The sequence below is a fragment of the Marmota flaviventris genome, chromosome 18 (assembly GCF_047511675.1).
Source record: "Marmota flaviventris isolate mMarFla1 chromosome 18, mMarFla1.hap1, whole genome shotgun sequence".
NCBI classification, from domain to species: Eukaryota; Metazoa; Chordata; class Mammalia; order Rodentia; family Sciuridae; genus Marmota; species Marmota flaviventris.
In genome coordinates this window covers 5,265,777-5,280,516 of record NC_092515.1, presented here as the reverse complement: position 1 = coordinate 5,280,516, position 14,740 = coordinate 5,265,777, and the positions used below count along the sequence as shown (strand labels likewise).

The window sequence follows — 14,740 nt, the reverse complement described above, 5'->3', positions numbered from 1 at the left end:
TCAGACGTAAATAGTTTTTCCTCAGATGTGAGTGGTTTTTCTTCCATCTCACTCATCTCCAGGGACAGGCAAATTAAAACAAAAGAGAAGCAAAACAAAAGAAGAATCTTAAAATGGCTACCCATCCTCTCACCTTGCCCTCAGGGGCGAGCAGTTTACCTTATCACTTACCCTCAGTCGTTCCCCATGCACACACCAAATGCCGCAGTCTGGCTGGGCACAATTCAGGAGCCACTTGTCAAAAGAAACGAACTTTATTTTTAGAACCACACACGCCAAACCACACATCTCCTCAGGAAAACCTTCAGAGCCCAACTGCCACGACCGGCTTCCCACAAGCCTCTCCACCTCCCCCACTCCTCCTGCTCTTGAGGCTGATTGGCTGGGTCGCGTGGGCGGAACCAAAAAAGTCCCCCAATGAGCAGCTCCGTAGTCTGAAAGGGCAGGGAAACAGCCCAATGAGCATCACCGCAGAGGAGCCAATCAGCTAGAAGTTGCTGGGGCTGCTGTGAGCCAATCATCAGCTGGCAGTCTGAAAGTTTGCTGGGGCCCCTTCGGCTGTGGCTCTCAACAACTGGGTCCCTGTCACATGCTGGATGCCTGATGTGACCCTCCCACTGTCAGCCCTGCCCTCGAGGCAGAGACCGAGACCCACAGTTTAAACACAGAGAAACTGGGCTGAGGAGAAGGGGTCCCTGCAGCTACCTGGAGTCGTGGCCAGGGCTCACCCCCACCGTCTCCCACCCCTCTGGTCCTGGTGTCTGTCCACCTGCTCCAGCTCCTGGCCTGTGTCCCCTCCAGCCCTGCCTTCCCTTCTGCAGCCAGAGCTGGCCTTGAGTCCCAGCCCAGCCAGGTCCCCCCTCCCAGAGCGATGGGCACCTGCGGAGGTAGAGTCTGACCAGGCCGTAGACCAGGATCCCACAGAGGTGGCCACAGCCCAGGGACGTCACCAAAACGAGGAACCCCACCAAGGGGCCCGAGATGGTGAAGCCAGGAGGAGGCGGAGGAGCAGGCGAGGGTCCTGGGGAGAGAACACCCGGGTCAGGACCCCACTCAGTCCTCATTCACCCCTCCTCCCTGGGCCCACCCCCCTCTGTGCTTCAAAGACTTATCAGCGCTTCCTCTGGGCAGAGCACATGGTGCCTGGCCTGTCCCTGGAGCCCAGCACGCTGTGGGGTGTGACCGAGTGTCCAGCCCACATCCCGCCCCTGCTCGCAGCTGGCTCTGGGGTGACCGGCTGGCAGCCCCCTGGGCCCTTCCTTGCAGTCTCACGCTGTGTGGGGACTGTCCTGACACTGCACATGGGGACCTGAGTCTGGGAACCTGAGCTGCCTGCTCCTGCTCCATGTGATGGCCAGGGCAGGGCCAGCATGTGACCTGGGTCTGAGACCCCAGACTCCTCCTGCTTCCTGGCCTGTCCTGGGCTCTCTGGGCCTGTCGGCCTCTCCCCTCGACACAGAAAGCTGGATGTGTGGATGGGGAGCAGCCGCCTTCCCTATCTTAGACTCAAGTCCACGATTCCGTGACAGGCACACAGGTAGGATGGTGGCCAGCACGGGACACGTGCTCAGTAAATGACAGCTCCCATTGTCTCCAGGATTCTCCCTGGTCCCTATGTGAGGGGTCAGGAGCATTCAGAGGAGGCAGCTTTGGACCTGGACACTGAGGACAGGGAGGACACCACCAGAAGCCGTGAGCATGGGGTGGCACTGTCTAGGCACAGCAGGGAGGGGAGACCTGGAGAGGAGACCTGGGAGGGGCTGTGGCACTCACGGGGAGGCTGGATCCTGGCGTCCCTGTAGAAGGCCAGAGGGGGGCTTCAGAGGTGTTGGGGAATTCAGGGGGAAATTGCCTTTGTCTCAGCGTCCCCTGGGTAACCCATGTCCCTCAGGTCTGCCCGACGTCCCCACCATGTCCCTCTGCCTGTGTCCCCTGAGAGTTCACCTTCCTCTCCAGAAGAGCAAGATCCCCTCCACCCCCAGCTGGGCCTGCCCATCTCAGCCACCTGCCCTGTGGCACTGGCATTGTCTGGGGACTTGTGTGTCCCCAACCAGACGTTGCTGTCCCTCAAGGAAACCACTGGATCTGTCCTCTTCACCCCTCAGCTGCAGACCTCAGGGCCCAGTGTGAATGGGCACCACCTGGCTGTGGCATGAATGCAGCTTCTCCTTGTCCCCTGGACAGACTTGACAGTCCTTCCCTCCCCATCTGACGGGACTTCTCCTCCCCCAGCCAGTTAGTCCTGGAGGACAACGTTTGATGAGGTGGCTGCCCCAGACAAGAGGCAAGAGGGGACCCACTTGCTTTCTGAGTCCTTGGGCTGTGGGGGAGAGGCCATCAACTGGGGGCTTGTGAACAGCAGAGATTTGCTCCTCACAGTTCTGGAGGCTGGAAGCCCATAGCCCAGGGGCTGGCAGATCCCATGTCTGGGGAGGCCAGTGTCCTCCTCGACCCTGCCTCCTCCTTGTGTCCTCCTGTGGCAGAAGGGCAAAGGAGCTCCCTTGGGTCCCTTCTGTAAGGACACTAATCTCATTCATCAGGGCTCTGCCCCCAGGACCAATCACCTCCCAAAGTCCCCACCTCCTGTGACCCTCCCCTTAGCAGTTAGGATGTCAACATGTGAATTTTGGAGGGACACAGCATTCAGCCCACAGCACTCACCACTCTGACCTGGGTGACTTCTTCTGAAACTGGGGAAGTGGAACAAGAGGGCTTCTCCAGCTCTCTCAGAAGTTCCTCTTTTACATGCAGATTCTCTGTGGCTTCCCCAGGTCTCTCCTTCCTGTTCTTCTGTTTTTCTTTGCAAATTGAGGACTGTGGAAAATAGAGGGTCCTGAGCAGCCCTTCTGACCACTGGGCTCTGCAGTTGCTCCTGCTGGGAGGGTGTCTGGGCAGCGGGGGGCCTAGGAGGGCTGCAGGTGGGACTGCAGCTGGCAATGCAGGGGGTGGTGGGGGAGGGCTGCGTGTGGAACCCCACCCTCCCCCCAGCCATCACAGGGCACGACCCCACCCCAGGTTAGGGAGCTGGTTCTGGGGATACCATGGAATGGACCCATCCATGGGGCTGATGGATGAACACAGCCCAACTTTCTGTGTGCACAGAGTCTCAGAGGAAGCCATGGTGTTGGAGGCGGTGAGCTCAGATGGAGAACTGCAGAGGAAGGCAGGGCTGCCCGAGGGGAGCAGGGGTGGCCACGGGGAGCAGGGTTGGCCATGGGGAGCAGGACAAGGGGTGTGCCTGGGTGCTCTGCGGCCTGTCCTGGAGGGCACTCATTTGGCCCTCAATCACAGAGCTGTTGTTTTGGGGGCACATATACCCACATGACACATCTTTCCATCTCCCCCAAAAAAGGTTTAAGGAAACCCACACGAGTCACAGGGCTCCCCCTCCCAGGACCCCCACGACCTGCCCCAGCTGCAAATCACTATCCTCAGGCGCATGCTGCTGCTCACACGAATCCTGGCCACCCCCAGGGGGACCGTCCACACTGGCATTTCGTGCTCTGTGCCTTCTGTTCCTGGGACTCCTGGGGGCAGAGCCAACCAGCTCTGGAGGCCCCAGGTCCACATGCTCTGGAGTAACCGGGCAGCAGAGAGCATGGCCGTGAAGGGGTCCGTCCTGGTGGCTGGTGATTGAGGAGACGTTTTGCACCTTTTAAAATCTGCCTCCTCCCTTCCCACTGTCTTCCTGGCCAGTCCCACATCATGAGGCCTCAGCCTGGGTTCTTTGTCACTCAGGCCACCTGCCAGCCGGGTCCCTCTGTGTCCTTGGTGTTTTACCATAGAGAACTCACCCCGGTGGCCCTGGTGCCTGAGGACTTAGTGTCTCTCGCCAAGGTGGTAACTTCTTGGGGACACCGTCCAGGTCTGCTGTGCAGAGACACTGTCACAGTGTGTGGCTGCTGAGGGAGGGAGGAGAGGTGTCCGGCTCACCCTAGTGGCCTTCCTTGTCTTCCGACCCTACAATCATCAATGGCCCCAGGGTCACTCAGGGCTCTGGTTAGAGGAAGCCCTTTGAGTGATATTGTCACCAAAGAGGAAGGATGTCAATAGAGAGGGAGGAGACAGAGTGACACAGGGAGGGTCCCTGTCCCCTCTGTCCTCAGGGCTGCAGGCTGGATGTGGTGGTGGGGGCTGGTCTCCAAGGGCAGAGGCCGCCCTGGCACAGGCTGGCTGAAGCTCCTCCTCTAGGAGGCCACCGTCCCCTCTGTCCCCTTCCCGTGGGCCTCCTCCTGTGGGCTCTTAGTTCCTCAGAGAGGAGCTCTGGGGGCAGACTTCCCCTGCGGCCCTGCAGCCCCGGGCGACATGCTGCTGCTGCTGCTGCTGCTGCCCCTGCTGCGGGGCTGTGGGCGGGTGGAGGGCCAGGGGGGTTATGCCCTGACGGGTTACACCCTGAAGGTGCCCAGGGAGGTGACAGTGCAGGAGGGCCTGTGTGTCCATGTGCCCTGCCAATTCTCCTACCCCTGGAGCCGCTGGACTAACGGGGACCCAGCTCATGGCTACTGGTTCCGGCGAAGGGACAAGAAAAAGGATGTTCTAGTGGCCACCAACGACCCTGACAGGAAGGTGCGGGAGGAGACCCAGAGCCGGTTCCACCTCCTTGGGGACCCAAGAACCGACAACTGCTCCCTGAGCATCAGAGACGCCAGGAAGACGGACGCGGGATCCTACTACTTTCGGGTGGAGAGAGGAGACTTGAAATTCAATTACCTATATGACATGGTCTCAGTGCGTGTGACAGGTAAGGCACCAGGTCAAGGCAGCCTCAGGGAGGTCACAGGACACGGCTGGCTGGGACCCTGCCCTGGAGGAGTTGGGGTCAAGCATTGGGGGCTCAGGGAGCAGCTGGGTCAGAGCCTGAGCTTCTCTCAGGGCCCCACCTCCCACCCTCCCTCCTGACCCTGCCTGTCCCCCTCTGCTCACCAGCCCTGACCCCTGACATCCTCGTCCCTGGGACCCTGGAGTCTGGCCGTCCCAGCAACCTGACCTGCTCTGTGCCCTGGGCCTGTGAGCAGGGGACGCCCCCCACCTTCTCCTGGGTAGGGCCCTCTGTGTCCTCCCTGGACCCCAACATCATCCACTCCTCGGTGCTCACCCTCACCCCGCGGCCCCAGGACCATGGCACCAACCTCACCTGCCAGGTGACTCTGCCTGGGGCCCGTGTGACCAGGACAAAGACCGTCCACCTGAACATCTCATGTAAGAGCTGGGCTGGGACACCTGGGTCTCTGATGGGGCTGGTCCCTGGGGGAGCAGGGAGAGGGGTCAGACCCTGGACACTGGGTGCTGGGTCCTGAAATCATGTGGGGGCTGGGCCAGGAGGATGCAGCCTCCACCCCTCCCCACCATGAGGCTCCTGGGACAGAGGGATGACGTCCCCAGCCTCCCACTGACAGGTCTGCGTGTCTCCCTGCCCCAGACTCTCCACAGAACCTGACTGTAACTGTGTCCCCAGGAGCTGGCCCAGGTAGGGAGGGGCCTCGCTGGGGCTGGGGGGCAGGGCCTCTTCAGCTCAGGGCAGGGCTGGGTCCCCTCATCCTGGTGACAGAGCCCCTTATTGGGGAACCCATTGACCCCACCCCACCTAAGCCCCACATGTGCCTTGAGCTCCTGTCCCCAACCTCCCAGGCTCCCTGGACTCCAGCACCTGCCCCTCACCCCCACAGGGACAGGGTGACACTCTCACAGCAGAACTGGGCTCCCAGGCCCCCTCCCAGCCTCCTCCTGGACCCGCCTCCAGCCTCCTCTTCTTATTCCCCAACAGCTTTGCTCTAAGTGCTTGTGGGAGGAGGCACAGTCCAGGGCACACGCAGAACATGCCCGGAAGTCTGTCCCCAGAGCCTAGGTCCCACCCAGAAGTGACCAGTGTCCATGCAAGCTGAGCCTTGGACCGTGCACCTGAGGACTGAGAGGTCACTGCATGTCAGTAGCACTCAGGGTCCTTGTTCTGGGTGGTGAGGGTGTCCCACTGCCCAGATGGACCTTGTTCTGTGGGCGTCCTCTGCCAACCAGCACTGAGTCCATTCAGCCCACAGGAGTGTGCAGTGGACGGTCCTGAGCCTCCGTCCACAGCTGGGTGTGCACGTCAGTGAGCTCAGCTCCTGAGCACAAAACACAGCTGAGCCACATGTTCTGGTCTAAGAGCTTGAGTCAATATAGCTGAAGGAGGTACAGGAAAACACATCCGTCACAGGAACATCAACTTGGCCATATTCGTGGGCCCAGGTCAAGGGTGTGTTTTCCTGTGCTTCATTCAGTCCATGAGTGTGTGTGGGTCCCCTCTCTGGACTCCAGGGTTCTCTTTCCTTTGCTCTCTTTGTCACTCTGACCCTCTGTCTCTTTCCCCACAGAATCCACAACCCTGGGGAATGGCTCATCTCTTTCTGTCCTGGAGGGTCAATCTCTGCGTCTCCTCTGTGTCGTGGACAGCCGTCCCCCTGCCAGGCTGAGCTGGTCCTGGGGGAACCTGACTCTGTGTCCCTCACAGACCATGGACCCTGGGGTGCTGGAGCTGTCTGCAGAGCACCTCAGGGGGGGAGGGGAATTCACCTGCCGTGCTCAGAACCCTCTGGGCTCCCAGCACATCTCCCTGAGCCTGTCACCACAGAGTGAGTGTCACAGTGGGCTGGAGAGGGCCAGGAGGAGGGGACAGCACCTGCCCCACACCAGTCCCTGCAGGCACCTCCTTGGCTTGAGAGGGAAGCTCATCTCTGTCCTGCCCTCAGCTGGGGGCCTGGGACCCAGAGCCTCGCTGTCCTCTCCCTGCTGGGCCAAGGGGGGGTGGGTGGATCTTGGAGGCCAGGTGGGCCTTAGACAGGTGGTCTGGGCAGCAGGGCCCTTGCTTTGTGGGCCAGGACTCCTGAGGCATTTGCCTTGGGCACAACATTTAGGATGAAGCCAGAAGCCAGAAGCCAAGAATAAAAGCAAACAAAACCCCCGTGAGAACAGAACCCGCCCAGACACTGAGCGAAAATAAGATCACGATGCAATAATTAAAAAAGTAAAAATGGATGCAAACAAATTCTATGATGAACAAAAGACCAAATTTTAATAACCACACGGCGCCCCCCCCCCCCATCCTAGTTCTCCTGGTCTGGGAGAGGGACCAGGAAAGCTCAGTCCAGGGTCCTGCAGGGAGCAGCAGGGAAGGAGGAGGGATCCTGGGAGCTGAGTCGGCAAAGGGATTCCCTCTGGTGCGTCCACAGGCAAAGCGGGGCCTCTATCCGGAGTGACGCGGGGGGCCCTGTGGGGCGCTGGAGCTACCTCCCTGCTCTTCCTGTCCTGCACCCTCCTCCTCCTCCTCGGGTGAGCGTTGGCGGGCGTCGGGGAGGCCGGGCAGCACCCTGGAGAGGAGGAGGGCGAGCTGGGCCCAGCCCTGAGCTGGAGGGACCTGGATGGCCGAGGGTGTGAAGCCAGGGCACCTGAGGTCCGGGTGGGCTCTGGGGGAGCCAGCCACGCAGGACCACGTCCGAGCAAGGGGCTCCCGGGCTGTCCCCACTCTCGGAGGCCGGAGCCCGGAGCTGCCTTCCCAGTAGGAGCCTCCAGGACAGGACCGTCCTCTCCCACTTGGCCGCCCTCCTGGGCTCAGCAAGAAGCAGGGGTGGGGCGGCCTTCTGCCCTCTGCGCCACCCTGGCCCCACTGAGGGCTCCTTGGTGTCCCCATTCAGAGCGCGCTCCTACAGGAAGAGGTCCGCCAGGCCAGCGGCAGGCTCAGGGGATACCAACGCTGTCCAGGGCCCAGCCTCTCAGGTGAGTGACATGGCGCATCGCCACACCTCCCGGAGATGTCCCCAGGACTGCTCTGCTGAGGGTGGCGCAGCTGCTCTCCCCTCTTCCCCAGGACAGCCGGCTGTCCACCTGGATGCCCACACCGTGGGCTGCTGACAGCACCCTCCTCCCTGCTTTCTCCCTGGCCAGGCCTGAGGGATGCCCCCTCTGTTCTGCTGTCTCCTGTTAAGCCATTGTGTCACATCATGTCTCCTCAGAGCAGCGAGCACCAGTCCCTGCACTCCCTGACCCCTTCATGTTTAGGGGCTCGGGATCTCTTCCTTGGACCTGTCCACCTCCCGCCTCTGTCTCCCCTTCTACCTGGTGCCATCTTCCAGGCGCCCAGTGTCCACTTCCTCTGCACTTGAACATCGTCTGCAGGGCCAGACGGTAGACCCCTTGGCTGCTGATCCCCTGTCCCTGTTGTGGCTGCTCAGCTCTGCTACTGTGGCATGAGGATCTGCTGTGTCACAGGGTCTGTGCAAATGGTGAGCATGGCCCTGTGGCAAGGCTGACCCACAGGGAAAGTGAGCTCCTCAGCCCCTGGTGGCCCCCTACCTCCCATCAGGTCAGGAGCCTGGGGGAGCCAAGGAGCCCCTTGCCTTCAGTGAAAATTTAAGGGGTGCCAAGAAAATCTCAGGAATGGAGACAAATAGTGTTCTAATGAGCTGTCTTTTTTAAGCTCAAAATTAATGAAAGATCCATAATGAGCAAGATATCAAAAATGTAAATAGTGACAGAATTAGGTAACTAAAGTTAGTTAAGGTGACTTAAGGTTGTCATTCAGTCCAGAGACATTGTGCAGCGTGGCCGCATTCCCCTGAACAGAAGGGAAGCAAAGAGTAGGTTGTAAATACCGTCCCCGTGTTCATCTCCAGCAGAGCCAGGAGGGACAATGACCTCAGGGCTGGTGGGGACATCAGATCCTCAACTTAGGAAAAGGCTGTGCTACATATTAATGAAACGTGGCCATTTCAGTTATTTTAAAGTTCTCTAAAAAAGCTGACCATTAAAAATGTCACTAAAACATGCAAACAGAGTGTTCCTCCAGTTGGCTCAGCTGACACTTTCACTAATGCTGGGTTTATTTTGTTTTCCATGAATTTTGGCATTAATTTCAATTTTTAAAATCTTTTCATTAAAATATTTATCTCAATTTCTGACTTTTTCCCCCTTTTTAATCTTTCTCTCCTGGTGAGTCCCCAGCTCGCTCTCCTGGCCCTGTCCTCCCCACAGCCTGCTCCCGCCCCCCACACTGGGCTCCTCTGCAGAGGGCTTTCACTTTGGTCCCCCAGAACAGAACAAGGTCATTCGTGCCTCTGGGCCTGGGCCTGCCCGTTCCTCCCTCTCAGAGGCTCTTTGCAGTCCCACTGTTCATTCCTGTCACCCTCCGTGCTCTAGGGCCCTGTCACCCTCCTCCTTTGTGTTTTGTATCTAGAGCCTGCTTTGGAGAGTTTGGGCAGCAAAGTAGCCTGCTCTGGAATTCCTTAACCCCTCAGGGGATGTCCCCGAGACCTACCAGGGACCAGCTGTGTAGGGGCCAGGGACCCATCTATGAGACACAGCAGCAAACCTGAGGCTCGGAGCTTCTCTTCTAGACAGAGGGATGCAGCAAGCCACCAAGCAAACAGATGGTGGTGCATGGGCACAACGAGAGAGACTTACTCTGGGGAGGAAGGGTGCAGGACTGGGAGGGGCTGAGAGCTTCTGTTTTTTAGATCTGTCCTCGAGGGTGGAAAACCATGCAGCGTGAGTTTCACCGTCTTAGCCGTGTTGAAGTTAGAGCTGGGCAGCAGATCCCCGGAGCACTTCGTCTCCATCCATGAGCACAACCCGCTGCCCTCCTGGCCCCCCCCACCCCGCCAGCCTCCCTCCTACTCTCTGTCTCTAAGCCTTTGCCTCCTCTGGGGCCTCACTGAGGTGGACGTGTACAGGATTTGCCCTTTTGTGACTGGCTTATGTCATGCACACGTCCTCAAGGTTTGTCTGTGGTGTAGCATGTGACAGAAGGTCTTTCTCTTTAAGGGTGAATAATATCCACCACATTTTCTTTGCCCATTTATCTGTTGATGGGCATTCTGGTTGCTTCTATTTGTCGGCTACTGTGAATAATGCACAGCTGTGTGAGCATCCCTTCAAGATTCTGTTTTCTAGTCTTCTGGATTTATGCCCATATCTAGGATTTCTGGATTGTATAGTGTTCTATTTTTAATTTTCGAGGAACTGCCTGTTTCTGCAAAAGTTACACCATCTTACATGCACCAGAAGCGTTCGAGGTTCCCATTTCTCAACATCCTTGGCAACACTGTTTTTTGTTGTTGTTGTGGTTGTTTGATTTCCTATTATTTTCCTAATACTGTCCTTCTAATCCATGTGAGGTGATAGTTCTCTGTGGTTCTGATTTGCATTCCTCTGATCACTAGTGACACTGAAGATTTTTGTGTGTGTGCTTATTGATCACTTCTGTATCTTTTTGGAGAAATGTCTGGTCACGTTCTTTGCCCACTTGTCTCCTTGGGCTGTCTTTTGTGCTGACGTGCTGCAGGGTTCCTTCTGCAGCCTGGCTCTTGGGCCCTTATCAGATGGAAGGCTCTCCCAAGTTTCTTCCCATTGTGGCGAGGGTAGTGACGAGGGGTCGTGGTGTGAGGGTTCCAGGCAGAGGGAGCAGTGGGTGCAGTTACTCCAACAGGAGGCTGCCCAAGGGTGAGGGCAGAGCCTGGGCTCTACAGAGGGAGGCAGGTGACCCCAGGAGATCAGCTGGGAGAGGCTGAGCTCATGCAAATCCCATCTGCTGTGGGGCTGTGCAGGGTCTGCAGGCCTGAGCAGCAGGAGGGTGTCCTCTGGCTGCTGTGTGCAGGAGAGACCCTGTGTGTGTGTGTGGTGGGGGCAGGTATGTGTGTGTGAGTGTGCGCGTGTGTGTGTTGGGGAGCAGGTGTGTGTGTGTGTGAGGGGGCAGAGGCGGGAGGTTATAAAGGAGGCTGGGAGGCATTGCCAGGCAGGAGGTCATGCTGGCTGGAACCTTGACTGGCCTCTGGCTGGCTCCTGAGGTCAGCTGAGTGGGGCCACTGTGGACAGGGAGCGGGGACTGAGTGACAGGATCCAGGATGCGTGACTCCGGGATCTTTGCCCTGAGCAGTCAGAATGGAGGCGCCAACCACTGAGGACCAGATGAGGTAGGAGGAGGGGACTTGGGGGAGGGAAGGAGGAGTTCTGTTGAAATAGGTTTTAGTTTCTGGACAAGGGAGGGGTTCCGAGTACTGACAGCCCCTACTCACAGTGTTTCCATGGACGACTCCTCAACTTTACGAACATGCAAAGCAGCACCCACTCAGAGAAGCCATATTTCAGATTTAGCATGTTGACCTTCTCCGGGACCAGGGATGGGTGGTACATGACACGCTGTGGTCCTGGGCAGGGGCAGCATCCCCCACAAGCCACACCCGAGGTAGACCAGCGCTCTGTGGAGGACTGCGCTGCCCTGTTGTGGATGCGGCTGTTCAAACTCGTTTCAAAACAGACTTTGCGTGAGAGCTCTCCCAGTGCCAGGCTCACGTGAGTGTGGTGAGCGTGCTTAAAGGTCGGGGAGGTAAACTGGTGCTCTTGGGCCGTCCAGTGCACTAAGCCCACTTTTGACCTTGACCTTTTTAGTTATGGTAGGTTTATTGGCTGTAACTTGAGGAGCGTCTGCACACTGTTGGCCTGAGTCTGTGGTCAGGAGGGGGAGCGGGTAGGAGGGCTTGCATGTCACAGCTGTTGATGGCGAGGGGCCGTGGGGACTGAATGTGACCACCAAGGGACCTTGCAGAGAAGAATCCTTGACTCTGAGGTTCAGGGATCAGGAGGTGTGGACAGGACAGAGGGCTGCCAGGGCGGTGGATGGGCCTGGAGATGTCCCGTAGCTCAGTGCAGAGGGCCTCTGCGTGGGGAAGGTGTGCGGCTGCGTCCTCGGCTTCTGCAGAGTCCGGGAGGAGCACGGCTAGGGGCCTCAGGGTGGAGAAGCAGCTTGAGTGTGAATCCTCAGAGAATCAGGAGGCAGGGGGAGGAGCCAAGTCATGGTCAGCTCTGTGGCGCCATCTGCTGTCCAGGGTGGGCAGAGAAAGGCCTAAGATGAAGGGGACCCCTGGGGGAGCCCCCATGGCTCTCTGCTGCCTGACCTGCTCTATTAGCTTCCCGCTGCTGCTGTAAGACTTGCCACAGATTTAGTGACTTCAAACAAAAATACGTGTCACCTTACCATTCCGGAAGACACAAGTCCAAAATTGGTTTCCCGGGAATAAAATCAGTGAGCGGGCGCTGGTCCCCGTGGGGCTCCAGAAGATGACGTTTTCTTGCCTTTCAGTCTTGGGGGCCTGGGGACCTAGGTGGGGGACGGGGCCTCTCTCCATCTGCAGAGCCAGCAGCATCGTCCAGTCCCTCACGTCCCCCCACCCTCACTGAAGAGTCCCTCGTGACTACCCTGGACTCACACACAAACCCAGGATCCCTCTGCACCTCCACATCCTGGACTTAATTCCACCTGCAAAGTCTCTCTCACAAGGAAATGTATTTGCAGGTTCCAGGGACTCACATGAGGACATTTGGGGGTCCTTTTTCTTCCTGTTGGAGGGATACCATTTCTTTGGCTGGCTCCTGCCCCAGCCCCATCAGGCTGTAAGCATCTCCGGGCGGGCGCCATGTCTGGTCCAGGCACAGCCTCTCCCAGGTGCCCTGTTCCTGCCCATCTTGTCATAATGCACGATTGGATTTTTGGTTTTTGATTAGTCCTTATTGTGACCACCGTCCATTAAGGAATGAGCTGCAAGAGGCAGGGGCCTAGGTCTGCTGTGTCCACCAGGGTGCACCGAGCACCCAGCTTAGGATCTGGCACCGGGGCCCTCAGGAGGACACTGGGCTTTGGGTCAGGAAGAAACAGATGAGACCCTGATTTTACCCGGGAGTTTGGGTGTGCTGCGTCCCTACTTCAACCTCGGGTTTCACTTCTATGAAATGGAGACGAAATAATACCTCCCCATGGAGCTGTTGGGGGAAGTTCACGAGGCTGGGTGCGCGTGGAGCATTCGGTGCTTGAGGAAGTGTCCATGAGGGACAGTTCAACACTGGTGCACAAGGCTGTGTGGATGAAGGACACACGGGCACCCCTGCAGCCCTGGCCTCCTCCCCACTGTCCACTCTGACTCTCTCCTCTCTCTCCACTCAGAGCTGCCTGGTCGAGTCCCAGGCAGAGGAACGCTCCCCTGAGCCAGCTCCCCTGGCCGTGGCCACCCGCCCCTCAGAGGATGAGGAGATCCTTTATGCAGCCCTCAGGTTTCATGAGGTGAAGGCCAGCGACCCGCAGGGAGAGCAGGCCCCCGACAGTTAGTACGCGGAGATCCACATCCAGCCATGAGAGACTGAGACCGGCCCCGGCTCAAGGAGGCGCAGCCTCTTCCAGGCCAAGGAGAAGTCAGGTCCCTGCAGAGGGACGCCTCTAGGTCCTGGCGCCACGCACAACTGGAAGCCAGACCTATTCCCAGCTGCGCTCCGTGCTGTGGCCACCTCCTCTCTCCCCGCCACCTGCCCACCCAGGGCCTCCGCTCTCCTCTCTGCTCCTGAGCTCAACTCTTTCTGACTCCACTGCAGTGAGATCCTGCTGTGCTTCTCTCTGGGCCTGTGTCATCCACCACACTGTCCTGCAGGTCACCCAGGTGTCCTCAAGGACAGAACATCACACTGTATATTGCAAGAGAGGAGTGTTGTTGGTGGTGCTGGGGATGGACCCCAGGGCCCTGTGCACGTGAGGCAAGCACTCTACCACCTGGGCCATGTCTCCGGGCCTCAAGGGAGGATTTTCAATGTCCTCACCACAAGGGAATGAAGGATGTCACAGGTCATGGATGGCTAATTGGCCCTGTGTGTCAGTCCTCAGGGTATGAAGCTATTGAACATCACATTGTCCCCGATAAATGCACACAGTTACTATTTGTACATTAAAACAAAATAAAACTTTAAAAAGCCCTACAGGTGAGGAATTGAGGGACAGAAAGTCTCTCTGAACCTGGGCTGAGACGTCCGCCTGCCGGGTGGGGGTTAAGGAGTCAGGTCCCGTCAGCAGGGCGCCTGGCAGGTGGGTGCTGAGCACCTGCGGGTCCCTGTGCTCTGAGCAGCAGGACCTGCGGGCTCCTCCTCTGGAGGCAGCAGCGTACACCTGCCTGTGCCCTTGGCCCACGCGTGGCCATTCCACAGCTTTCCAGGAAGTGACCGTGCCTTAGGGTCAGGCCTGCGCAGCTCTGGCCCGGCCTCCTTCCCTCCTTCTGGCCTTGGCCTCCTGGCTCTCCTTAGCCTGTCACCTGCATGCAGTCAGGGGGCCATTGACACAGGGAGCTCTCTCTGCTCTGCTCGCAGCTCACCGTGGCTCCCTGGTCCCGAGTGGCCCATCCCAGCCTCCTGCGGCCTCCCTCCACGCCCTCTCGGTCCTCACTGCTGCCCACGCCTCCCCTGGCCTTTCTCAGCCCTTTTCCGTCGGCCCCATGACGCATCCTTTGGTCCTTGGACACTGGTCCCCCCTAGAAGGCTGTCCTCCTGGTCTCTTATTCCTGTGAGCGTGGAGCTCCAGGGTGGAGCTGAGAGGGGAGGACGCAGCCATGGTCTCCCCCCTCCAGGGCCAAACCAGGGAGTGAGAAAAGTGTCCCACAGTTTGAGGGTTATCCCCAGAATGAACCACATGACCTAAAGTCTTACTGACACACGTCACCGGAAAAAGGGAAGGAATGGATCATGGCAGTCACTTCACAAGTAGGCGGGAAGGCAAGGGACCCGAGGACTGGACGGAGCACTCAAAGCCCTAAATCTGGGTCCCAGCCCATTCACAGCAGTGTCACAAATATCAAGGGACAATGTAAGATGACCACCCCACAGTGCAGATGAAGAGACTGAGGTTCAGAGAGGCTATGCTGCTGTCTCAGGGTTCCTGTGCTGCTTGGGGCAGGGCTGGAGT

General features: G+C 58.4%; 2 protein-coding genes across 10 annotated transcripts in view; one reads left to right on the top strand and one right to left on the bottom strand.

Annotated features, from left to right (window-relative positions):
- Positions 1 to 279: 279 nt before the first annotated feature.
- LOC139702779 (cell adhesion molecule CEACAM18-like) overlaps positions 280 to 14,740 on the bottom strand; it is a 50,705-nt gene continuing 36,244 nt past the window's right edge. The window contains exon 6 of the mRNA XM_071604939.1: positions 280 to 434. Coding sequence (XP_071461040.1) covers positions 305 to 434 — 130 coding nt within the window. The 3' untranslated portion in view covers positions 280 to 304. The remainder of the gene's footprint in view (positions 435 to 14,740) is intronic.
- Positions 4,122 to 13,764, top strand: LOC114082076 (sialic acid-binding Ig-like lectin 9). 9 transcript variants are annotated; one of them, XM_071605073.1, is made up of 7 exons: positions 4,132 to 4,741; positions 4,927 to 5,199; positions 5,420 to 5,467; positions 6,351 to 6,608; positions 7,206 to 7,305; positions 7,668 to 7,749; positions 8,149 to 8,898. In XM_071605073.1, exons 1-7 carry the CDS (start codon positions 4,306 to 4,308, stop codon positions 8,221 to 8,223), a joined length of 1,272 nt encoding a protein of 423 aa, XP_071461174.1. In that variant the 5' UTR covers positions 4,132 to 4,305; the 3' UTR covers positions 8,224 to 8,898. The 9 variants fall into 9 exon arrangements, with proteins under 9 accessions (XP_071461175.1, XP_071461179.1, XP_071461178.1 ...); XM_071605072.1 differs by lacking the exon at positions 8,149 to 8,898 and adding an exon at positions 12,965 to 13,764 and having other exon boundaries at positions 4,133 to 4,741; XM_071605075.1 differs by lacking the exon at positions 8,149 to 8,898 and adding an exon at positions 9,206 to 9,284 and having other exon boundaries at positions 4,133 to 4,741.

Coding starts and splice junctions, on each gene's coding strand:
- LOC114082076 (XM_071605072.1), top strand. CDS start 4,306: ATGCTGCTGCTGCTGCTGCTGCTGCCCCTGCTGCGGGGCTGTGGGCGG. Junction 4,742..4,926: donor GGTCTCAGTGCGTGTGACAG/GTAAGGCACCAG, acceptor TCTGCTCACCAG/CCCTGACCCCTGACATCCTC. Junction 7,750..12,964: donor TCCAGGGCCCAGCCTCTCAG/GTGAGTGACATG, acceptor CTCTCCACTCAG/AGCTGCCTGGTCGAGTCCCA.